The 27,046-nt window shown below is 37.5% G+C and overlaps 2 protein-coding genes and 2 pseudogenes across 2 annotated transcripts; 2 read left to right on the forward strand and 2 right to left on the reverse strand.

Moving 5' to 3' along the window:
* Nucleotides 1-1,065: 1,065 nt before the first annotated feature.
* On the reverse strand, nt 1,066-6,219 carry LOC140015561 (butanoate--CoA ligase AAE1-like; annotated as a pseudogene).
* A 101-nt stretch (nt 6,220-6,320) lies between these two features.
* LOC140007914 (disease resistance protein RGA2-like) lies at nt 6,321-14,918 on the forward strand. The gene is made up of 4 exons (XM_072051594.1): nt 6,321-7,694; nt 7,765-7,804; nt 7,903-7,985; nt 14,866-14,918. The coding sequence occupies exon 1, from the start codon at nt 6,568-6,570 to the stop codon at nt 7,396-7,398; it is 831 nt and encodes a 276-aa protein (XP_071907695.1). The 5' UTR covers nt 6,321-6,567; the 3' UTR covers nt 7,399-7,694; nt 7,765-7,804; nt 7,903-7,985; nt 14,866-14,918.
* Nucleotides 14,919-20,138: 5,220 nt separating this feature from the next.
* Nucleotides 20,139-21,796, reverse strand: LOC140007919 (disease resistance protein RGA2-like). Its single transcript, XM_072051595.1, has 3 exons — nt 20,418-21,796; nt 20,308-20,347; nt 20,139-20,209 (listed from the first exon to the last, which is right to left on the reverse strand). The coding sequence occupies exon 1, from the start codon at nt 21,542-21,544 to the stop codon at nt 20,714-20,716; it is 831 nt and encodes a 276-aa protein (XP_071907696.1). The 5' UTR covers nt 21,545-21,796; the 3' UTR covers nt 20,139-20,209; nt 20,308-20,347; nt 20,418-20,713.
* Nucleotides 21,797-21,900: 104 nt separating this feature from the next.
* On the forward strand, nt 21,901-27,046 carry LOC140015564 (butanoate--CoA ligase AAE1-like; annotated as a pseudogene).

The following is a 27,046-nucleotide window of genomic DNA, read 5'->3' on the forward strand; positions in this document are numbered from 1 at the left end:
AAGGACAATTGGATAGTGCAAAAAAGCTGTTGTAGCATGTTTTGTCTTCGAAGTAACATGCAATTAACGTATCATGCTTTATTATGCTAAGAGAAGCTGGGGCTTTTGTACCGGATCAGGGAAAAATATAGAAGGAAAAATTGGAAGCACCTGAAGTTCAAGTTTGGCCCAAGTAATTAAGTGAAAATGCTTGTTTCTTTATATCTTTGCATTTCATAATATTATTTGATAAATATTTTTTTTATTGTATTAAATAAATACCGTTATTTTCTTTGTGTATAGAGATTTGTATTGTATTATGTAAGATATGATAATTTTATTCTTATATATAATTATTTATCTCATATAAAATAGAATTAGAATGTACATTTGATTCTAAAATCATTTATTACTAATGCTATAGGCCCTTATGGTAATGACAGTATTATTTTATTTAATAATCAGTAACTATATATGATAATGTAGGTATTTAGTAAATTTAATTTGATAATTGTGTTTTTAATGGTATTTTCTATTTTTAGTCAATTTTTCAGATTTTGAAAAAAATTTTATACACTATAATGTGCGTATCACCCGATATTTAACCGATATGCCGCGACGGATGTGGAACAATCGAGACCGCGACGTGACCGCGACCCGCGACGGCGAACCATGGTCATGATATGCGACTAAACTAGCTGGAAAATGTGAAGAGCGCTGCACGTTTGTTCAATAACTACTTGTAAAACTGAAAGAATCTCCTATATGTTTTAGGTCATTTGTAATTCAAACAAGCTGAAGTCCTTTGAGACGTGATTGGACCATTGTCTCCTCGATTCTTGATTTACTGACTAGCAAATCATTGGCAAAGCTGCTGCAGCAAGTCTCCAATCTTAAATTACCTGAGACAACTTCATTTTAACACTAACACTTTTTAGTTGAAGTCTTCGTAGTAGATGTTGTCAAAGAATAAACAAGATTTGCTCATTCAGACTGATTGACGAATTTAATCCTTTAATATGCCCCAAGCTTGCATCAAAACTATGTTAGACAAGTTTGCCTTAATACAGTCGTACATTTCTCCTATGATGGAATGCTGATCTCATATTAAACTAAAGCACATTATATGGTTGATCAAATACAACTCAAGTCTTGACATTTAACTCATTATAATCTCGCCTTGGAATAGATTAAGAAGATATTAAATGCCTTTCACTTCCTTGTACCGGATCAAATCCTCAATATTCCACCTTCACTCCAAAAAGCCAACAGGATCAAGTTCTTGGTGAGGGATCAATTGTGATGTGACAACAGTCTTAATTAAAAACAGAACCAGGTGGTGGAAGTTTACATTGTTAGTTTGCAGATGACGGAAATGCTATAATCTGCTGGTCCTTGAAAGACTTCCCATGTCTTTGGCTTTCTGGCGGAGAACAAATTTTTGTATTTTTCCTGTTGAAGTTTTTGGCAATTCCTCAAAAACAACAGTTCGTGGAGCCATATAATGTGGCAAATGATCACGGCAATACTTGATAATTTCATCTGCATTTGCATTACAATCATCCTTCAATTTGACAAATGCACAAGGTGTTTCACCCCAATAATCATCTGGTCTTCCAACAACTGCAGCTTCCAGAACTGCGGGATGGCTATAAATCACTGATTCCACCTCAATCGAGCTAATATTCTCCCCTCCTGAGATGATAATGTCTTTGGATCGATCTTTTAATTCTATGTATCCATCAGGGTGTCTCACCCCCACGTCCCCACTTCGAAACCATCCACCTTTAAAAGCATCAGCTGTTGCTTTACTATCCTTAAAGTATCCATTCATGATGGTGTTGCCTCTGAACATCACCTCACCCCTTGTTTTTGTGTCCGGTGGTACGCTTTGCATTGTTTCTGGATCTTTGATATCGAGTTCTTCCATGCCAAGGTGGTGCAACCCTTGACGAGCCTTGACCTTGGCCTTTGCATCAGGTGGTAGTGAATTCCACTCAGGTTTCCAAGTGCAAACTGTTCCAGGATCCTATGTTTCGGTCAAGCCATAGGAATGAGTAACATTGAATCCCAGCTCCTCCATCTTAAAAAGTACATGAGGAGGAGGGGGGCAGCGCCTGTCATCACTATCACTTTTCCTAGAAGCAGTCTCCGATCAACAGACGGTGCATTAATTATCATATTTAATACTGTAGGTGCACCACCCATGTGGCTCACTTGGTGCTTAGCTATGCACTCAAAAATCCCTTTTGCAGTTACATTTCTTAGACAAACATTTGTGCCGCCCTGTGCTGCAACGGCCCAAGTAAGGCACCAGCCATTGCAATGGAACATCAGAACAGTACACAAATAAACAGGCATGGATGGCATTTCGTTTAAAAGAGCAGCTGCCAGAGAATTGAGGTAGGCTCCTCTGTGACTGTAGACTAGAGGTGGCAATATGGATAAATGGTTCATAATTGGTTTTGACTTAATGGATGGTGGATGAAATTTATCCAATCCATTTAGATCCATTTAATAAATGGATCTAAATGGATGGATCTAAATGGATTAAATAAAAACCAATTATCCATTTATAATCCATTTAAATATTTTTGTTACTTTTTTTTTTGTATTACCATTTCTTGTAAATTCAAGCCACAAAATACCACGGATGTAAATTCAAGCAAAATGAACCTTCATTTCACTAAAAAACTATCTGAAATTATTATTATTATTATTATTATATATATATGTATATATATATTACATATTACAGAGTAGCCATATATTGCAAACTAGCCCAAACAATAGAAGTCCTGCATAGACCGTTTGTAGGGTATCTACAAAAATACCAACACTGGCTTTTATTCGTACTCACACAACACTTGCAATGTCTACTACTAAAGCCACGGATGACTTTTGAGCTCAACATCTAGTAATCAGGTGCATGGGTGTACCAAGCAGGCCATGTTCCCTTTGTCCTGACCTCTTCAAAGCCAATCGAAATCCCACGTACTGTGGAGTTTAGAAGAAGAAACAAAGGAATAATTAATTAGTTCAGCAGTAAACCCCAACATTCAGTTTCAGGGTTGGTTACCATTCACGGGAACGGCTTTTTCACACCCCAACAGCAATTTTAGGATGGCTCCTTTTTTAGTCATTTCCTTTCCCTCTCTTTTATTTGGTTTTTAAGTAAATGGATATATATGATTTTTGTGGATAATCCATATAAATCCATTTAATTTAATGGTTTTACTTTGATCAACCATTTAAAACCAATACTATAAATGGATAATCCATTATCCATTTAATTATGGATTATATGGATGGATAAATGGATCTCAATCCAAATTGCCACTTCTACTGTAGACAACACCTTTGGGGCTTGATGTTGTACCTGAAGTGTAATTCAAAGCAATAGGATCCCACTCATCATGTGGCCTTATAACCTCAAAGTCTGGTCTTCCTGATGCCAAGAAAGATTCGTACTCTAAATTGTCATTATTGAAATACATGTCACTAACCCTGGAAGATGAGCTAGCTTGGTCAGGAATCACAACTAATTTAGGCGTCTTGCTGCTTGTCTTTAGTAGAATTCCTAATGCCCCTTCTGCAATATGAAGTAACTGATAATCAACAAAAATGGCTTTTGCACCTGAGTGTTTTAGCAATGTCGACACCATTGCTGAATCATGACGTATATTGAGAGGGGAAAAAATTCCCCCCGCCCCCGCCCCATCCCCTGCCCCGCCACCTGCAAAAAAAAAGTATATATATATAAATAAATATATATAATATGTAATTTAATTAGTTATAAACTTATGATAATGATATTATTAGTTAGATATATTATATAATATATATTAATGTATGCAATATAATTGATATTATCAGTTATATGAATAATTAGACATGTCTACTAATATAATTTATTAATTAGTTATACTAAATTTACTAATACATTTATACTAAATTTCTAATTACACTTAATAGAATAACACTTTTTTCTCGAAAAAAAGCACAAACACAATAATGAATTAGTGATTGTATTTGTACAAAAAGTGAAAACTTGACTATTTTAGTTGTATTTATTTCATCATGTTGGATTGTATTCAAATAACTTTTGTTTGATTGTTTTTATGAGTTTCAATTGTAAAATTACAATGAATAATAACTTGATGATGTATTGATATTTTAGTATTTGATAATTTATTAAAATTTAACTATAATAAAATTTTATTAACCCCGCGACGACAATTTTATTAACCCCGCAGGTGGAAGCGGGGCGAGTGGGAGGCGGGGGATGGGGCGGGGGTCGGGGGGAATTAATAGGCAACGGGGCAAGGGGTGGGGGAGGGGGAGGGGTCCCCCGCTCCAACTCCGCCCCGTTGCCATCCCTAGACACACCACATCAGGTGGTTTAGACAAGAGAACACAGTCTTCTGTTGCATATGCACGCAAACTGTTTGACTTGTAATCCATGAAATACAGGGAAATCTAAGAAAGGAAAGAAAAGTTTTAAGGTTCTGAGGTAGTTCATGTTTTCAGCTACACTTGACGAGTTCTAGTGTGCTCTGTGTATAACTTGACAATATTTTAGGGAGAAATGTGGAGGAGTCCATTCAATAGGCCATGGACAAGTTGAATTCAAAGTTTCAAGCTTTTCATAAAGCTCAAGCCCTCAGGTCTAGCTAATTCAGTGTACCTATATCTTAGGAAACTCAACCTTACTTTCAAATTTAAGCATGTGACAAGACTTGATTTAGAAGATCTTCTAGGCACTCAATGTTCTATAACAAAACGTTTACTTTTAGCCTCATCACAAACCAGCAGAAATATTTTCAGCCAGCAGAAGTATTACTTCCAGCTCATCAAGTCCTCTATCAGAAGTATCATTAACCAGCAGATGGAATTTCTGGTATACTTATCAAGAAAGGAACCTCATCATTGTACCATAACTGAACAGCAAGACATAGCTAGACTGCAGGATTCAAAGAACTTTGCCAAAACATTCCAATGGTTAAAGCACACAGATATTAGCACCAGAGATGCTTGAAGCTACATTCAAACTTGAAAAAGCACCTGAAGTTCAGATATCAAGATTAGACCTATTCAAATACAAAAGGTCAACATTTTTGTAGCGTACTTGCTAGGAAAGTAGTGTTCGACAAACTCTGTCGTAAATGGCTGCTGAGAAACCAAAATTGACCCTCAAATGCACAATTCCATAAGTTAGCAATTTCATAGTGATATCTTTACTATAATGCTCCAGACACTCAAAAGCTTCTTGATAGGTTAGCATGTCTTTTACAGGTTTCAAGTAATCTGGTTCCATTAGGTGCCAAATTCCCCTTCCCCCACCATATCCATGCGACCTTTCTTTTTTTTTTTTTAACAAAATAAAAAAGAAAAAGGTTGAAAGAATTTAGAGTTGGGTAACAGCAATAAATTGCATAATTAAACCTCCGACTACTACAAAGTCACTGAATTGAGGCATGAAAATGACCCACCAAAAAAATATATATAAGGGGCAGTTGGTCCCTTGTGGGCTCATTGAAATGGAATCAATCTATAGTAATGATGTCAATGCATGTCTATTCAACAACCCGTGCAATGATTGATAGAGACAAAAAATACCCAGATGATATCATTCCAAACAAAGGCAGAAATCATTTTTAACATTCCAACTAGCTCCCAACAACCAAGTAATCAGAAGAAAATTACAATCCAAAAAAAAAAAGATTCAATCGTGATAATTAACCAACAACAGAACAAATTGAAGGACTTTTAATTACAGAACAAATTGAAGCATAGAAATTAAAGAAAACAAAACGAACTGGACAAGAAGAAAATGCAGGTAAATTGTGAATAACAAAGAAAGCCCAGAAAATTCAAGGATTAAATGGGAACTTACAACATCATGACGGGAGATTCCGAGGGAGTGAAGAGCAGAAGCGAGTCTGGCGCACCTGCCACGAGTTTCTGCCCAAGTGAACTTTAAATCGCCATACACTACTGAAATCCTGTCTCTGTATACAATTGCCGAACGCTCCAAGAAACTTATGGGCGTCAGAGGTACATAATTTGCTGAGCATTTGACAGTACCCTCCATTGATGATTCTATCCTTTTATCTGAAAATCCAAAAGAGCGCTTCTACTATCAACAGGAAAGTAGATAAGAGAGGTTGTTTTCCTGTTGAAACTTGGGCGATGGATTGTGCAGTATCGTTGAAGTATGCTACAAATAAATGGACCCTTCCTTGCGTGGGGTGTGAATTTACCGAATGAGGCCTTTGTTGACTCAGCTGCAAATTGAAGGTTGGCTATATGCTGCAGATGTGACAACTTGTCGGCAACAAGGTGTGGCTACGAATTGTTGGCAACTTCCAGGAAGTCTCCTCTTTAGAGTGTAGCTTTGCAAAAAGTGGAAAAATTTGGAAGCGCAAAAAGTTGTGTGGAAAAATTTCATTCCCGCAAGTTTTAGCCTCCTTGCTGCCCTTAGTTGCCAAAGTTGAACCATATCCTTCCTTGTCTCATCGCAGAAAGCATCCCCCCATCACCATTGCAGAACACTTTCATCCTAATTCCAATCCCAAGCGAGAAAAAATGGCTGATACTGCTGTTAGTGCTACTATTCAGGTTGCATTGCAGTCGGTTGTTTCCCTTGCCGCTGATCATGTTAATCTGGTTCGTGAATTCCCAACGGAGCTGGAGAGACTCAACAAATCTGCTGAAATGATTCGAGGCTTCTTGGCTGGTGCCGACGAGCAAATGCATAGCTCAGACGTGAAAATTTGGCTCAAGCAGCTGGAAGAAGAGGTTTTCAAAGCTGACAATGTGCTGGACGAGCTCAACTGTGAAAATCTTCGTCGGAAGGTGAAGTATCGAAATCAACTCACGAAAAAGAAGGTATTCTTCTGCTTTTCATTCTTTAATAAAATTGGTTTTCGTTGGAGGTTGGGTTCAATGATCAGGGAGATCAACACGAACCTTCAAAGGATCCATCGGGATGCAGAAGGTTTGGGACTGGCCTACAAGCACCAAGTTGAAGATGCATTCCCTACTATTGCTTCTGGAGCCACAACAAGCCGACAGACCGACTCTACTATCGTTCGAGGAGATGTCCTAGGAAGAGACGAGGATGAATCAGAAATAGTTAAGAAGTTGTTGACCGAATCTGAAAGTGTTATTTCAGTTATTCCCATAACTGGCATGGGTGGATTAGGCAAAACAACTCTAGCTAAAGCCGTTTACAAAAATGAACAAATTGTTGGACATTTTGACAAAAAAATTTGGGTTTGTGTGGCTGAAGAAGTAGATAAAATCGAGAAGGTCTTCAAAATGATTCTTGAATCGTTAACAGGAGGAAAGGTTGAAGGGGATCGTAGGGAGGTTATAGTTCAAAAAATTCTAGAAATAGGTTGGAGGCATTTATAGACCAAATTTGGAAGCAATTTATTATTGCTGGGAGGCAATTGAAAATCTACCAGCATCCCTTGTGGTGCTAAACTGTCATTCTATTCTCTGCGAATGGTTTGCAATCACTTCTCATGCTCGGTCTGACTAAGTGATATTGCTGCCTGTGTGGCGACACAAATTTTGGGCAGACTCGGGTGGACCAAATAGCACAACAGCTGAGACTTGGAAAGTTGGAGACTGAGGAAAACCAAGATTTATCGTCACCATTTCAAACTGAGGAGCACAAATTTTCAGATCGTCAGCTTGAAGCTCAGGTAAACTTTGAAGTACACTATCTGACCTGGGTAGCTTGGGTTGCACTTACACCATTATATTTCTCTGTAGGAATTGGAGCTATTGGAGCTTGAAAGGCGCGATGCTACTGGTACCATCAACATGAATCTTTTAGATAATTCTTCCTGTATCTGTATTATGTGTGTGTGTGTGTATATATATATTTACTGTATTCTTGATGGTTTTTAGGTGAAATACTGAAGTTAAATCCGAGCTACAAGGTTCCTGCTGATTATAAACCTGTGCTGAAAGAGGCAAAAGTTCCGATCCCTGTAAGTCAGTAGAGTTTACTGATGTGATGGTTTTAGCACTTTGTTGCCTGTTTATGCATTATAACTAGAACACAATCTGGCTTTCTAGGGAAAGAAAAAGAGAAATAAGAAATAAAGATTGAAAATAGCCTTTCTCTGAATTGCGGCTATATTTGAATGTTTCAATTATTCACTGGAAACATTTGAGGTAGCAGGCAAGGAGTTAAAATTAGTAGTTGTCATGCTAGAATATAGTTGGCCTCCATATCATCTATAACTATTGCCAGGTTGATCACAATTTAATTTTGTCAGATTGGGCATTGTGGTATGAAATAGAGAATAGAAGTCTGAATCACAAAAGTGATTCTGAAGCATTAAAGTAGTGCACATCAAAGTCTTATTGTGTGATGAAAACATAATTGAAGCAATTCAAACTGGAGGTGATTTGAGGACAATAGGACCCTGGAAATATGGCTTTGTATTATGGTAATATGTTATATGTTTATTAGCTTAATTTTCTATCTATCTATCTATCTATGTTTATTCTTTGAGGTGGATGCTTCCCCTTCTGCCCCCTCGTTCCCTCTAATTGTGAGTGGATGGGACATTTTGGCTGGGGCTGTATTAATATAATTATGCTTAATCTGCTCATCTCATTCCATTAGGCTACAGACTTAGTTTATCTTTCGGAGATGGGATGCATTTCACAGTAACTGTCCTTTTGCTTCGATATCTTGGTCTCATCGAGTCATGTACTGCTACTGATTTCTTCTTGTGGTCTAATTGATGGTAAGTGGATGCTGAAAGAACAAAAAATGTGGAGAGCTAGCCTTTATGGAGTTCAGAATTTCTAAGAAGAGTATGGCTTGTCTACATTTTGGCATATAGTTGGTGAAGATAACAGCAAACTTACCATATTTGCATGATTGCAAGATTGGAAATTGTAAAAAAAAAAAAAGGAAATAAACAGAACTCTGCTTTTTTTATTTTCCCACACTCAGAATATGCTTATAAGGTAGACATTTATAGGGTAACCCTATCACAATTCTGCCACAACTTAAGGTAATAGAACCATGATTTTAGGGATTACGTAATCAACTCATAGCCTATCTTTTATTTTAGTTAATCTATTCAAACTTGATTGATCTTAAGCAATAAAATCCCATAATCATGGGAGATAATATCTTCGACACTCCCCCTCAAGTTAGTGCGTATATATTTATCATGCCCAACTTGCTTGTAAGAAGTTCAAAATTTGGTCTAGAGAGCCCTTTTGGTGAGAATGTCAGCTATCTGCTGAGCTGATGGAATGAATGACATGCAGATAATTCCTCCTTCAAGTTTCTCTTTTATAAAGTGGCGGTCAATCTTAATATGTTTGGTTCTATCATGTTGCATGGGATTATGAGCTATGCTAATTGCTGCCTAGTTATCACAATAGAGCCTCATTGGAAGTTCAATAGGTCTTTTCAGCTCCTCTAAAACTCTCTTTAGCCGTAACACCTGAGACACACCATGAGCCATAGCCGGTACTCTACCTCTGCACTAGTACGAGCTACAACACTTGGTTTCTTACTTCTCCAAGTAACCAAATTGCCCCATACAAATTTACAATACCCCGAGGTTGATCTTTTATCAATGACTGATCCTGCCCAATCAGTATCTGTATAAGCTTCAATGGTTCTTCGATCTCTCCTTTTAAAGAACAATCCCTTTCCTGGAGTGCTTTTTAAGTACCTCAGAATTCGATATACTGCATCAAGGTGCTCTTCACACAAAGAGTGCATAAACTGGCTCACAACACTCACTGAAAAGGCTATATCAGGACGAGTGTGAGCCAAGTAAATTAGCTTGCCCACTAACTTTTGGTATCGAGCAGTATCAACTGGTGTTCCATCTTTTAGATCTACTAACTTGTGATTCGGATCCATAGGAGTGTCTGCAAGTCGACATCCACTTATCCCTGTTTCCTTAAAAGATCCAAAACATACTTACCTTGGGACACAACCATGCCCTTTCTGGACCGAGTTACCTCCATTCCTAAGAAATATCGTAGTGTTCCCAAATTTTTGATTTCAAAACTAGAAGCAAGACTTTTCTTCAACCGCTCCATCTCAGTTAAGTCATATCTTGTGAAAATGATATCATCCAAGTACACAATGAGTACTGCTATCTTCCTGTCTTTGGAGTGTTTAACAAACATGGTGTGATTACTCTGAACTTGGGTATAGCCATGATCCTTTACTGACCTAGTAAATTCAAACCAGGCCCTAGGAGATTGTTTGAGACCATATATCGATTTTTTTAGCTTGCAAATTCTAAACTGAAACTTCCCTTCAAATCCAGGGGGAGAATTCATGTACACCTCTTCCTCCAGATCTCCATTTAAAAATGCATTCTTTACATCAAGTTATTGTAGTGGCCAATCAAGGTTTACTACCATTGAGAGAAGCTCCCTGATAGTGTATAATTTTGCCACTGGAGCAAAGGTTTCAAGATAGTTGATCCTGTAGGTTTGAGTAAACCCTTTAGCCACGAATTGAGCTTTGTACCATTCCAATGTCTCATCGAAATTATACTTGATGGTAGAGACCCATTTACACCCTATTGTTTTTTTTTACCTTGTGACAGGTTTGTTACTTCCCATGTTTGATTCTTCTCAAGAGCATGCATCTCCTCTTCAATAGCCTTTCTCCACTCTGGAACTTGTAATGCTTCCTGTACATTCTTTGGAATTTCCACAGAAGAAAGTTGTGAAGTAAATGTCAAGAAAGTAGGGGATCTCTTTTCATAAGAGACATAGTTAGTTATGGGGTGTTTGGTACAAGAACGCACTCCCTTTTGGAGTGCAATAGGAAGATCCAAATGAGCAATCTTTGAATCAGAGGAAACTTTATCTGAGGACTCAAACACATCAAATTCTACCCTAGGTTTGGATTCCTTGTTGTGAAGAGATGGGGGATCTTTTTCTTTTCCTCAATAATTTTTCCTGACATAGGGTTCAGGTTTTTTCCAGTTACGTTCCCATGTCTTTCACTAAAAGAATTTGACTCTATTATTGGCACTAAAGACAAGGGACCCTCTTTTAATCCTTGATCAATTTTTTCAAGTTTTTCAAAATCCTTTTGACAGGTAAATTGAAGAGTCATTTGATTTTTCAGGATTGTTATCTTGAAAAGATTTTTGTCGAGGAAATTGTGCTGTAGATTTTTCTAAAAAATTAGTAAAATCAATTCCCCCTATCAACAAAATTTGATTAGGAATTTGATTTTCAGTACAAAAAACATCATCATCTTCTCTAAGTTCTTCTATATGCCGAATCCCTGCCTGAAGAGGATCTGCAATAAGGGTTTATCTTTAAAAATTGTTACATCTATGGTTACAAACATTTTTTTGTGAAATAGGATCAAAGCATTTATGCCCATTTTGCGTGGGTGCATATCCAACAAAAATGCGTTTTCTTGCTCGAATATCTAACTTACTTTGACCCTGTTCATGATTGTGAACAAAGGCTATGCACCCAAACACCTTTTGTGAGATTTCATATGTTAATCAAGAAATGGGATAAAGTGTTTTGAAAAAATTCAAAGGAGTTTGTAAATTCAATGTTCTTGAGGGCATTTTGTTTATGAGATATGTAGCAGTTAAAATTGCTTCATCCCATAGATATTTAGGAACATTTCTTGAAAAAAGTAATGCCCTTGCCACTTCTAAAAGATGTTTATTTTTTCTTTCAATTACCCCATTCTGTTGTGGAGCATCATTGCAGGAGCTTTAATGCACAATCCCTTTTTCAAGAAAGAAACTTCCGAAAATTTTATTGAAATATTCTTTTCCATTGTCAATCTGTGCAATTTTGACTTTTTCTTGAAATTGGGTCAGAACCATGCAGTAGAAATTTTGAAACACACTTGCAACCTCTGATTTCTCTCTTAATAAATACACCCAACAAACTCTCATGTGATCAACAATGAATGTAACAAACCATTTTTTTCCAAACTGAGTTGAAATTCTAGAGGGACCCCAAACATCAGTATGTAATAGAAAAAATGGTTTTGAGGGTTGATAAGGTTGTATAGAAGATGTAGACCGATGATGTTTAGCCAATTCGTAGATTTCACATTGAAAGGAAGATGAATCCTTATTCTTAAACAAAGCTGACAATAAATATTTCAAGTAATAAAAACTAGGATGTTCTAGTCTAAAGTGCCATATCGTAATCTCTTTATTACTAGTAATAGACACAGACTTGTAACATGTGTTTTTGATTGGTATTGTCACATTTGATCCATCTTCAAGGAAGTAAAGTCCCCCATTTTCTCTAGCGCATCCAATCATTCTTCCCGTGGTCTGTTCCTGAAACTCATAGAAAGAAGGGAAAAAAATTAATCCGACACTTGAGATCCCTAGTTAATTTACTTATGGACAGCAAATTGCAAGATAAATTTGGAACATGAAGAACTCTATGAAGTGTTTGAGTAGGAGAGATGACAACGGAACCTATGCCAGCTCTAATGGATAATGATCCATTAGCAATCTTGACCCTCTTATTGCCTGCACATGGACTGTAAGTTGAAAATAATTGTGACGAATTGGTCATATGATCAGTGGCCCCAAAATCAATAACCCATAAAACTCGTGCACAAGATGCATTTGATGTTTTACATGAAAGAGGAACAATAAAATGATTACCATTTTTAGCAAAAGAGCAGAAGGGAGTGAAGCTTTTTTGCTCAGTGGTTGAAAATTGTGGAGACTTAAAGAGTTTGTACAATTGGCTTAATTGTTCCTTTGTGAAGGTCAGTGTCTCAGAGTCGGTTTGTTGCTTTTGAGAATCCTCGTTCACAGTCTGCAACGCCTTGCTATCACCTCCATTTTCTTCTTGAAATTCGAAGGTTTCCCATGTAATTCCTAGCACGTGTCCTTTGTGTGCCACGACTTTTTACAGTGTTCACACCAAGGCTTCTATCTCCGTCCAAATCTGTCCCCTTAGAAACCAATGCTGAACTCTCAACTTCACACTCTACCTTGGACTTTAGCATCACCTTATGCCTTGATTCTTCTCTCCTGACCTCAAAAAATACTTCACGAATGGAGGGAAGAGACTTCTTGCCCAAAATACGACCTCGCACCTCATCAAGTTCTTGATTTAGTTCGGCCAGGAAGACATAGACTCTGTCGTTCTCCTCCCATTTCTTATATCAAACACTGTCTGCAGGGCAGTCCGATTCGTCCTCATAACAAAGATCCAATTCCTGCCATAAAGTTACCATCGGATTGTAATAGGTTGTAACATCTCTGTCTTCTTTTCTTAATTTCCACAATTTCGTCTTTGAGATTGAAAATTTGAGACGAATTCTTTACATCGGAATACATATCCCAGACAGCGTCCCACACATCTTTGGCTGTGGGCAAAAATAAATGTAGCTTTCCTATCGCTAATTCCATAGAGTTTATCAACCAAGCAATAACTAGAGAGTTCTCTGAATACCACCATCTCTTCAAATTGGGATCTTCAGCAGCTGGTTGTTGAATTTCTCCAGTAATGTGGCCGAGTTTACCTCTGCCATCAATAGCAAGTTTTACGGATTGAGCCCATTCCAGATAATTGGAACCATTTAATTTATGAACGGTTATTTGCAGGGAAGGAGAATTTGAAGCAGTGTAATCCGTAGTTTGGGTAATTACTGAAGATGAGAATGAGTCTTCTCTTGTGTGAGCAGTAGACTCCTTGGATCCAGTCATGGCTGCTCAGTAATTCATGGACAGGAATTGGTACAGAGCCGGAGCTCTGATACTATGTAAACTTTAAAAACGAAAAGGAAATAAACAAAACTCTGCTTTTTTTATTTTCCCACACTCGGAATATGCTTACAAGGTAGACATTTATAGGGCAACCCTTTCACAATTCTGCCACAACTTAAGGTAACAGAATCATGATTTTAGGGATTACGTAATCAACTCACATCCTATCTTTTATTTTAGTTAATCTATTCAAACTTGATTGATCATAAGCAATAAAATCCCATAATCATGGGCGATAATATCTCCCATAATCATGGGGGATAATATTTTCGACAGAAATTTTCTATAATTTTTTTTGGTGTTTGCCTATTTGTTCATATGTTGTCTGGCAGTAGTCTTTCAACTTATTTTCTTCAGTTATATGGTTGGTTCTCAAAGCAGGGCTTAAGTGACAAAGCTTTTCTTATACTGGGTAGAGGTATAATCAAATGAGAACTTTGTTTACCGTTGGTCAAATTCCTGTTTGAGTTATTATTTTATTTAACAAGACCTTAACAAGGACACTGAATGTTACCTCTTAGGTGAAATACATTATCTATGCGGACATCTTAATTTTTTGGAGGATCTAGAGTGAGATCATTAAGAAGTTAGACTTCCAAGAAAGATGATTTGTTAATATTATGTGTGCTGAGAGATAAGGATTTCATTCATATGGAAAGGTGGATATGTTGGATATCGAAATTGTTTACTTTCTAGCCTTGCTGAGTGGTGAAGATGGTTTGAAACTAGTACATCACTGACTACTGAGTTCCTTTGAAGTTTTGTTGGGTCTATTCGTTTCACAAATTAATAGGAATAAAGCTTACACTTATTTTGCAGTAGGATGACCATGGACATTCTTGTGGATCATACACATGTAGTCATGTGCCTACCTATTGGTTTGGATTTCAAATCTTTATTGATACAAGAAGAGACACACTGTACTCTTGGGTCTCCTCCATCCCACTCTTGCTTGAGAAACTAGAGAAAGAAAGAGGCCACACTTTTTCTAATGTCACAGTTGTTTTTAATTTCTTGCATGCAGAACTAATATTGGACACTTCTGGGATTTGCTGATGACATTCCTCGTATTGGTTTTTGCTCTGTCTATGTGCAGATTAAAGAGAATGCTGCATATAATATGGTTGGTTTAATTTTTGGGCCAGCAAATGACACTCAAAAGCGAGACAGTGTTTGATATAAGAAATGGGAGGAGAACGACAGAGTCTATGTCTTCCTGGCCGAACTAAATCAAGAACTTGATGAGGTGCGAGGTCGTATTTTGGGCAAGAAGTCTCTTCCCTCCATTCGTGAAGTATTTTTTGAGGTCAGGAGAGAAGAATCAAGGCATAAGGTGATGCTAAAGTCCAAGGTAGAGTGTGAAGTTGAGAGTTCAGCATTGGTTTCTAAGGGGACAGATTTGGACGGAGATAGAAGCCTTGGTGTGAACACTGTAAAAAGTCGTGGCACACAAAGGACACGTGCTAGGAATTACATGGGAAACCTTCGAATTTCAAGAAGAAAATGGAGGTGATAGCAAGGCGTTGCAGACTGTGAACGAGGATTCTCAAAAGCAACAAACCGACTCTGAGACACTGACCTTCACAAAGGAACAATTAAGCCAATTGTACAAACTCTTTAAGTCTCCACAATTTTCAACCACTGAGCAAAAAAGCTTCACTCCCTTCTGCTCTTTTGCTAAAAATGGTAATCATTTTATTGTTCCTCTTTCATGTAAAACATCAAATGCATCTTGTGCACGAGTTTTATGGGTTATTGATTTTGGGGCCACTGATCATATGACCAATTCGTCACAATTATTTTCAACTTACAGTCCATGTGCAGGCAATAAGAGGGTCAAGATTGCTAATGGATCATTATCCATTAGAGCTGGCATAGGTTCCGTTGTCATCTCTCCTACTCAAACACTTCATAGAGTTCTTCATGTTCCAAATTTATCTTGCAATTTGCTGTCCATAAGTAAATTAACTAGGGATCTCAAGTGTCGGATTAATTTTTTTCCCTTCTTTCTATGAGTTTCAGGAACAGACCACGGGAAGAATGATTGGATGCGCTAGAGAAAATGGGGGACTTTACTTCCTTGAAGATGGATCAAATGTGACAATACCAATCAAAAACACATGTTACAAGTCTGTGTCTATTACTAGTAATAAAGAGATTACGATATGGCACTTTAGACTAGAACATCCTAGTTTTTATTACTTGAAATATTTATTGTCAGCTTTGTTTAAGAATAAGGATTCATCTTCCTTTCAATGTGAAATCTACGAATTGGCTAAACATCATCGGTCTACATCTTCTATACAACCTTATCAACCCTCAAAACCATTTTTTCTATTACATACTGATGTTTGGGGTCCCTCTAGAATTTCAACTCAGTTTGGAAAAAAATGGTTTGTTACATTCATTGTTGATCACATGAGAGTTTGTTGGGTGTATTTATTAAGAGAGAAATCAGAGGTTGCAAGTGTGTTTCAAAATTTCTACTGCATGGTTCTGACCCAATTTCAAGAAAAAGTCAAAATTGCACAGATTGACAATGGAAAAGAATATTTCAATAAAATTTTCGGAAGTTTCTTTCTTGAAAAAGGGATTGTGCATTAAAGCTCCTGCAATGATGCTCCACAACAGAATGGGGTAATTGAAAGAAAAAATAAACATCTTTTAGAAGTGGCAAGGGCATTACTTTTTTCAAGAAATGTTCCTAAATATCTATGGGATGAAGCAATTTTAACTGCTACATATCTCATAAACAAAATGCCCTCAAGAACATTGAATTTACAAACTCCTTTGAATTTTTTCAAAACACTTTATCCCATTTCTTGATTAACATATGAAATCTCACAAAAGGTGTTTGGGTGCATAGCCTTTGTTCACAATCATGAACAGGGTCAAAGTAAGTTAGATATTCGAGCAAGAAAACGCATTTTTGTTGGATATGCACCCACGCAAAATGGGCATAAATGCTTTGATCCTATTTCACAAAAAAATGTTTGTAACCATAGATGTAACAATTTTTAAAGATAAACCCTTATTGCAGATCCTCTTCAGGCAGGGATTCGGCATATAGAAGAACTTAGAGAAGATGATGATGTTTTTTGTACTGAAAATCAAATTCCTAATCAAATTTTGTTGATAGGGGGAATTGATTTTACTAATTTTTTAGAAAAATCTACAGCACAATTTCCTCGACAAAAATCTTTTCAAGATAACAATCCTGAAAAATCAAATGACTCTTCAATTTACCTGTCAAAAGGATTTTGAAAAACTTGAAAAAATTGATCAAGGATTAAAAGAGGGTCCCTTGTCTTTAGTGCCAATAATAGAGTCAAATTCTTTTAGTGAAAGACATGGGAACGTAACTGGAAAAAACCTGAACCCTATGTCAGGAAAAATTATTGAGGAAAAGAAAAAGATCCCCCATCTCTTCACAACAAGGAATCCAAACCTAGGGTAGAATTTGATGTGTTTGAGTCCTCAGATAAAGTTTCCTCTGATTCAAAGATTGCTCATTTGGATCTTCCTATTGCACTCCAAAAGGGAGTGCGTTCTTGTACGAAACACCCCATAACTAACTATGTCTCTTATGAAAAGAGATCCCCTACTTTCTTGACATTTACTTCACAACTTTCTTCTGTGGAAATTCCAAAGAATGTACAGGAAGCATTACAAGTTCCAGAGTGGAGAAAGGCTATTGAAGAGGAGATGCATGCTCTTGAGAAGAATCAAACATGGGAAGTAACAAACCTGTCACAAGGTAAAAAAAAACAATAGGGTGTAAATGGGTCTCTACCATCAAGTATAATTTCGATGAGACATTGGAATGGTACAAAGCTCAATTCGTGGCTAAAGGGTTTACTCAAACCTACAGGATCAACTATCTTGAAACCTTTGCTCCAGTGGCAAAATTATACACTATCAGGGAGCTTCTCTCAATGGTAGTAAACCTTGATTGGCCACTACAATAACTTGATGTAAAGAATGCATTTTTAAATGGAGATCTGGAGGAAGAGGTGTACATGAATTCTCCCCCTGGATTTGAAGGGAAGTTTCAGTTTAGAATTTGCAAGCTAAAAAAATCGATATATGGTCTCAAACAATCTCCTAGGGCCTGGTTTGAATTTACTAGGTCAGTAAAGGATCATGGCTATACCCAAGTTCAGAGTAATCACACCATGTTTGTTAAACACTCCAAAGACAGGAAGATAGCAGTACTCATTGTGTACTTGGATGATATCATTTTCACAAGATATGACTTAACTGAGATGGAGCGGTTGAAGAAAAGTCTTGCTTCTAGTTTTGAAATCAAAAATTTGGGAACACTACGATATTTCTTAGGAATGGAGGTAACTCGGTCCAGAAAGGGCATGGTTGTGTCCCAAGGTAAGTATGTTTTGGATCTTTTAAGGAAACAGGGATAAGTGGATGTCGACTTGCAGACACTCCTATGGATCCGAATCACAAGTTAGTAGATCTAAAAGATGGAACACCAGTTGATACTGCTCGATACCAAAAGTTAGTGGGCAAGCTAATTTACTTGGCTCACACTCGTCCTGATATAGCCTTTTCAGTGAGTGTTGTGAGCCAGTTTATGCACTCTTTGTGTGAAGAGCACCTTGATGCAGTATATCGAATTCTGAGGTACTTAAAAAGCACTCCAGGAAAGGGATTGTTCTTTAAAAGGAGAGATCGAAGAACCATTGAAGCTTATACAGATACTGATTGGGCAGGATCAGTCATTGATAAAAGATCAACCTCGGGGTATTGTAAATTTGTATGGGGCAATTTGGTTACTTGGAGAAGTAAGAAACCAAGTGTTGTAGCTCGTACTAGTGCAGAGGTAGAGTACCGGCTATGGCTCATGGTGTGTCTCAGGTGTTACGGCTAAAGAGAGTTTTAGAGGAGCTGAAAAGACCTATTGAACTTCCAATGAGGCTCTATTGTGATAACTAGGCAGCAATTAGCATAGCTCATAATCCCATGCAACATGATAGAACCAAACATATTAAGATTGACCGCCACTTTATAAAAGAGAAACTTGAAGGAGGAATTATCTGCATGTCATTCATTCCATCAGCTCAGCAGATAGCTGACATTCTCACCAAAAGGGCTCTCTAGACCAAATTTTGAACTTCTTACAAGCAAGTTGGGCATGATAAATATATACGCACTAACTTGAGGGGGAGTGTCGAAGATATTATCTCCCATGATTATGGGATTTTATTGCTTAAGATCAATCAAGTTTGAATAGATTAACTAAAATAAAAGATAGGCTATGAGTTGATTACGTAATCCCTAAAATCATGGTTCTATTACCTTAAGTTGTGGCAGAATTGTGATAGGGTTACCCTATAAATGTCTACCTTATAAGCATATTCTGAGTGTGGGAAAATAAAAAAAGCAGAGTTCTGTTTATTTCCTTTTTTTTTTTTTACAATTTCCAATCTTGCAATCATGCAAATATGGTAAGTTTGCTGTTATCTTCACCAACTATATGCCAAAATGTAGACAAGCCATACTCTTCTTAGAAATTCTGAACTCCATAAAGGCTAGCTCTCCACATTTTTTGTTCTTTCAGCATCCACTTACCATCAATTAGACCACAAGAAGAAATCAGTAGCAGTACATGACTCGATGAGACCAAGATATCGAAGCAAAAGGACAGTTACTGTGAAATGCATCCCATCTCCGAAAGATAAACTAAGTCTGTAGCCTAATGGAATGAGATGAGCAGATTAAGCATAATTATATTAATACAGCCCCAGCCAAAATGTCCCATCCACTCACAATTAGAGGGAACGAGGGGGCAGAAGGGGAAGCATCCACCTCAAAGAATAAACATAGATAGATAGATAGATAGAAAATTAAGCTAATAAACATATAACATATTACCATAATACAAAGCCATATTTCCAGGGTCCTATTGTCCTCAAATCACCTCCAGTTTGAATTGCTTCAATTATGTTTTCATCACACAATAAGACTTTGATGTGCACTACTTTAATGCTTCAGAATCACTTTTGTGATTCAGACTTCTATTCTCTATTTCATACCACAATGCCCAATCTGACAAAATTAAATTGTGATCAACCTGGCAATAGTTATAGATGATATGGAGGCCAACTATATTCTAGCATGACAACTACTAATTTTAACTCCTTGCCTGCTACCTCAAATGTTTCCAGTGAATAATTGAAACATTCAAATATAGCCGCAATTCAGAGAAAGGCTATTTTCAATCTTTATTTCTTATTTCTCTTTTTCTTTCCCTAGAAAGCCAGATTGTGTTCTAGTTATAATGCATAAACAGGCAACAAAGTGCTAAAACCATCACATCAGTAAACTCTACTGACTTACAGGGATCGGAACTTTTGCCTCTTTCAGCACAGGTTTATAATCAGCAGGAACCTTGTAGCTCGGATTTAACTTCAGTATTTCACCTAAAAACCATCAAGAATACAGTAAATATATATATACACACACACACACATAATACAGATACAGGAAGAATTATCTAAAAGATTCATGTTGATGGTACCAGTAGCATCGCGCCTTTCAAGCTCCAATAGCTCCAATTCCTACAGAGAAATATAATGGTGTAAGTGCAACCCAAGCTACCCAGGTCAGATAGTGTACTTCAAAGTTTACCTGAGCTTCAAGCTGACGATCTGAAAATTTGTGCTCCTCAGTTTGAAATGGTGACGATAAATCTTGGTTTTCCTCAGTCTCCAACTTTCCAAGTCTCAGCTGTTGTGCTATTTGGTCCACCCGAGTCTGCCCAAAATTTGTGTCGCCACACAGGCAGCAATATCACTTAGTCAGACCGAGCATGAGAAGTGATTGCAAACCATTCGCAGAGAATAGAATGACAGTTTAGCACCACAAGGGATGCTGGTAGATTTTCAATTGCCTCCCAGCAATAATAAATTGCTTCCAAATTTGGTCTATAAATGCCTCCAACCTATTTCTAGAATTTTTTGAACTATAACCTCCCTACGATCCCCTTCAACCTTTCCTCCTGTTAACGATTCAAGAATCATTTTGAAGACCTTCTCGATTTTATCTACTTCTTCAGCCACACAAACCCAAATTTTTTTGTCAAAATGTCCAACAATTTGTTCATTTTTGTAAACGGCTTTAGCTAGAGTTGTTTTGCCTAATCCACCCATGCCAGTTATGGGAATAACTGAAATAACACTTTCAGATTCGGTCAACAACTTCTTAACTATTTCTGATTCATCCTCGTCTCTTCCTAGGACATCTCCTCGAACGATAGTAGAGTCGGTCTGTCGGCTTGTTGTGGCTCCAGAAGCAATAGTAGGGAATGCATCTTCAACTTGGTGCTTGTAGGCCAGTCCCAAACCTTCTGCATCCCGATGGATCCTTTGAAGGTTCGTGTTGATCTCCCTGATCATTGAACCCAACCTCCAACGAAAACCAATTTTATTAAAGAATGAAAAGCAGAAGAATACCTTCTTTTTCGTGAGTTGATTTCGATACTTCACCTTCCGACGAAGATTTTCACAGTTGAGCTCGTCCAGCACATTGTCAGCTTTGAAAACCTCTTCTTCCAGCTGCTTGAGCCAAATTTTCACGTCTGAGCTATGCATTTGCTCGTCGGCACCAGCCAAGAAGCCTCGAATCATTTCAGCAGATTTGTTGAGTCTCTCCAGCTCCGTTGGGAATTCACGAACCAGATTAACATGATCAGCGGCAAGGGAAACAACCGACTGCAATGCAACCTGAATAGTAGCACTAACAGCAGTATCAGCCATTTTTTCTCGCTTGGGATTGGAATTAGGATGAAAGTGTTCTGCAATGGTGATGGGGGGATGCTTTCTGCGATGAGACAAGGAAGGATATGGTTCAACTTTGGCAACTAAGGGCAGCAAGGAGGCTAAAACTTGCGGGAATGAAATTTTTCCACACAACTTTTTGCGCTTCCAAATTTTTCCACTTTTTGCAAAGCTACACTCTAAAGAGGAGACTTCCTGGAAGTTGCCAACAATTCGTAGCCACACCTTGTTGCCGACAAGTTGTCACATCTGCAGCATATAGCCAACCTTCAATTTGCAGCTGAGTCAACAAAGGCCTCATTCGGTAAATTCACACCCCACGCAAGGAAGGGTCCATTTATTTGTAGCATACTTCAACGATACTGCACAATCCATCGCCCAAGTTTCAACAGGAAAACAACCTCTCTTATCTACTTTCCTGTTGATAGTAGAAGCGCTCTTTTGGATTTTCAGATAAAAGGATAGAATCATCAATGGAGGGTACTGTCAAATGCTCAGCAAATTATGTACCTCTGACGCCCATAAGTTTCTTGGAGCGTTCGGCAATTGTATACAGAGACAGGATTTCAGTAGTGTATGGCGATTTAAAGTTCACTTGGGCAGAAACTCGTGGCAGGTGCGCCAGACTCGCTTCTGCTCTTCACTCCCTCGGAATCTCCCGTCATGATGTTGTAAGTTCCCATTTAATCCTTGAATTTTCTGGGCTTTCTTTGTTATTCACAATTTACCTGCATTTTCTTCTTGTCCAGTTCGTTTTGTTTTCTTTAATTTCTATGCTTCAATTTGTTCTGTAATTAAAAGTCCTTCAATTTGTTCTGTTGTTGGTTAATTATCACGATTGAATCTTTTTTTTTTTGGATTGTAATTTTCTTCTGATTACTTGGTTGTTGGGAGCTAGTTGGAATGTTAAAAATGATTTCTGCCTTTGTTTGGAATGATATCATCTGGGTATTTTTTGTCTCTATCAATCATTGCACGGGTTGTTGAATAGACATGCATTGACATCATTACTATAGATTGATTCCATTTCAATGAGCCCACAAGGGACCAACTGCCCCTTATATATATTTTTTTGGTGGGTCATTTTCATGCCTCAATTCAGTGACTTTGTAGTAGTCGGAGGTTTAATTATGCAATTTATTGCTGTTACCCAACTCTAAATTCTTTCAACCTTTTTCTTTTTTATTTTGTTAAAAAAAAAAAAAGAAAGGTCGCATGGATATGGTGGGGGAAGGGGAATTTGGCACCTAATGGAACCAGATTACTTGAAACCTGTAAAAGACATGCTAACCTATCAAGAAGCTTTTGAGTGTCTGGAGCATTATAGTAAAGATATCACTATGAAATTGCTAACTTATGGAATTGTGCATTTGAGGGTCAATTTTGGTTTCTCAGCAGCCATTTACGACAGAGTTTGTCGAACACTACTTTCCTAGCAAGTACGCTACAAAAATGTTGACCTTTTGTATTTGAATAGGTCTAATCTTGATATCTGAACTTCAGGTGCTTTTTCAAGTTTGAATGTAGCTTCAAGCATCTCTGGTGCTAATATCTGTGTGCTTTAACCATTGGAATGTTTTGGCAAAGTTCTTTGAATCCTGCAGTCTAGCTATGTCTTGCTGTTCAGTTATGGTACAATGATGAGGTTCCTTTCTTGATAAGTATACCAGAAATTCCATCTGCTGGTTAATGATACTTCTGATAGAGGACTTGATGAGCTGGAAGTAATACTTCTGCTGGCTGAAAATATTTCTGCTGGTTTGTGATGAGGCTAAAAGTAAACGTTTTGTTATAGAACATTGAGTGCCTAGAAGATCTTCTAAATCAAGTCTTGTCACATGCTTAAATTTGAAAGTAAGGTTGAGTTTCCTAAGATATAGGTACACTGAATTAGCTAGACCTGAGGGCTTGAGCTTTATGAAAAGCTTGAAACTTTGAATTCAACTTGTCCATGGCCTATTGAATGGACTCCTCCACATTTCTCCCTAAAATATTGTCAAGTTATACACAGAGCACACTAGAACTCGTCAAGTGTAGCTGAAAACATGAACTACCTCAGAACCTTAAAACTTTTCTTTCCTTTCTTAGATTTCCCTGTATTTCATGGATTACAAGTCAAACAGTTTGCGTGCATATGCAACAGAAGACTGTGTTCTCTTGTCTAAACCACCTGATGTGGTGTGTCTAGGGATGGCAACGGGGCGGAGTTGGAGCGGGGGACCCCTCCCCCTCCCCCACCCCTTGCCCCGTTGCCTATTAATTCCCCCCGACCCCCGCCCCATCCCCCGCCTCCCACTCGCCCCGCTTCCACCTGCGGGGTTAATAAAATTGTCGTCGCGGGGTTAATAAAATTTTATTATAGTTAAATTTTAATAAATTATCAAATACTAAAATATCAATACATCATCAAGTTATTATTCATTGTAATTTTACAATTGAAACTCATAAAAACAATCAAACAAAAGTTATTTGAATACAATCCAACATGATGAAATAAATACAACTAAAATAGTCAAGTTTTCACTTTTTGTACAAATACAATCACTAATTCATTATTGTGTTTGTGCTTTTTTTCGAGAAAAAAGTGTTATTCTATTAAGTGTAATTAGAAATTTAGTATAAATGTATTAGTAAATTTAGTATAACTAATTAATAAATTATATTAGTAGACATGTCTAATTATTCATATAACTGATAATATCAATTATATTGCATACATTAATATATATTATATAATATATCTAACTAATAATATCATTATCATAAGTTTATAACTAATTAAATTACATATTATATATATTTATTTATATATATATACTTTTTTTTTGCAGGTGGCGGGGCAGGGGATGGGGCGGGGGCGGGGGGAATTTTTTCCCCTCTCAATATACGTCATGATTCAGCAATGGTGTCGACATTGCTAAAACACTCAGGTGCAAAAGCCATTTTTGTTGATTATCAGTTACTTCATATTGCAGAAGGGGCATTAGGAATTCTACTAAAGACAAGCAGCAAGACGCCTAAATTAGTTGTGATTCCTGACCAAGCTAGCTCATCTTCCAGGGTTAGTGACATGTATTTCAATAATGACAATTTAGAGTACGAATCTTTCTTGGCATCAGGAAGACCAGACTTTGAGGTTATAAGGCCACATGATGAGTGGGATCCTATTGCTTTGAATTACACTTCAGGTACAACATCAAGCCCCAAAGGTGTTGTCTACAGTAGAAGTGGCAATTTGGATTGAGATCCATTTATCCATCCATATAATCCATAATTAAATGGATAATGGATTATCCATTTATAGTATTGGTTTTAAATGGTTGATCAAAGTAAAACCATTAAATTAAATGGATTTATATGGATTATCCACAAAAATCATATATATCCATTTACTTAAAAACCAAATAAAAGAGAGGGAAAGGAAATGACTAAAAAAGGAGCCATCCTAAAATTGCTGTTGGGGTGTGAAAAAGCCGTTCCCGTGAATGGTAACCAACCCTGAAACTGAATGTTGGGGTTTACTGCTGAACTAATTAATTATTCCTTTGTTTCTTCTTCTAAACTCCACAGTACGTGGGATTTCGATTGGCTTTGAAGAGGTCAGGACAAAGGGAACATGGCCTGCTTGGTACACCCATGCACCTGATTACTAGATGTTGAGCTCAAAAGTCATCCGTGGCTTTAGTAGTAGACATTGCAAGTGTTGTGTGAGTACGAATAAAAGCCAGTGTTGGTATTTTTGTAGATACCCTACAAACGGTCTATGCAGGACTTCTATTGTTTGGGCTAGTTTGCAATATATGGCTACTCTGTAATATGTAATATATATATACATATATATATAATAATAATAATAATAATAATTTCAGATAGTTTTTTAGTGAAATGAAGGTTCATTTTGCTTGAATTTACATCCGTGGTATTTTGTGGCTTGAATTTACAAGAAATGGTAATACAAAAAAAAAAGTAACAAAAATATTTAAATGGATTATAAATGGATAATTGGTTTTTATTTAATCCATTTAGATCCATCCATTTAGATCCATTTATTAAATGGATCTAAATGGATTGGATAAATTTCATCCACCATCCATTAAGTCAAAACCAATTATGAACCATTTATCCATATTGCCACCTCTAGTCTACAGTCACAGAGGAGCCTACCTCAATTCTCTGGCAGCTGCTCTTTTAAACGAAATGCCATCCATGCCTGTTTATTTGTGTACTGTTCTGATGTTCCATTGCAATGGCTGGTGCCTTACTTGGGCCGTTGCAGCACAGGGCGGCACAAATGTTTGTCTAAGAAATGTAACTGCAAAAGGGATTTTTGAGTGCATAGCTAAGCACCAAGTGAGCCACATGGGTGGTGCACCTACAGTATTAAATATGATAATTAATGCACCGTCTGTTGATCGGAGACTGCTTCTAGGAAAAGTGATAGTGATGACAGGCGCTGCCCCCCTCCTCCTCATGTACTTTTTAAGATGGAGGAGCTGGGATTCAATGTTACTCATTCCTATGGCTTGACCGAAACATAGGATCCTGGAACAGTTTGCACTTGGAAACCTGAGTGGAATTCACTACCACCTGATGCAAAGGCCAAGGTCAAGGCTCGTCAAGGGTTGCACCACCTTGGCATGGAAGAACTCGATATCAAAGATCCAGAAACAATGCAAAGCGTACCACCGGACACAAAAACAAGGGGTGAGGTGATGTTCAGAGGCAACACCATCATGAATGGATACTTTAAGGATAGTAAAGCAACAGCTGATGCTTTTAAAGGTGGATGGTTTCGAAGTGGGGACGTGGGGGTGAGACACCCTGATGGATACATAGAATTAAAAGATCGATCCAAAGACATTATCATCTCAGGAGGGGAGAATATTAGCTCGATTGAGGTGGAATCAGTGATTTATAGCCATCCCGCAGTTCTGGAAGCTGCAGTTGTTGGAAGACCAGATGATTATTGGGGTGAAACACCTTGTGCATTTGTCAAATTGAAGGATGATTGTAATGCAAATGCAGATGAAATTATCAAGTATTGCCGTGATCATTTGCCACATTATATGGCTCCACGAACTGTTGTTTTTGAGGAATTGCCAAAAACTTCAACAGGAAAAATACAAAAATTTGTTCTCCGCCAGAAAGCCAAAGACATGGGAAGTCTTTCAAGGACCAGCAGATTATAGCATTTCCGTCATCTGCAAACTAACAATGTAAACTTCCACCACCTGGTTCTGTTTTTAATTAAGACTGTTGTCACATCACAATTGATCCCTCACCAAGAACTTGATCCTGTTGGCTTTTTGGAGTGAAGGTGGAATATTGAGGATTTGATCCGGTACAAGGAAGTGAAAGGCATTTAATATCTTCTTAATCTATTCCAAGGCGAGATTATAATGAGTTAAATGTCAAGACTTGAGTTGTATTTGATCAACCATATAATGTGCTTTAGTTTAATATGAGATCAGCATTCCATCA

The sequence above is a fragment of the Coffea arabica genome, chromosome 1e, assembly GCF_036785885.1.
Source record: "Coffea arabica cultivar ET-39 chromosome 1e, Coffea Arabica ET-39 HiFi, whole genome shotgun sequence".
NCBI lineage: Eukaryota > Viridiplantae > Streptophyta > Magnoliopsida > Gentianales > Rubiaceae > Coffea > Coffea arabica.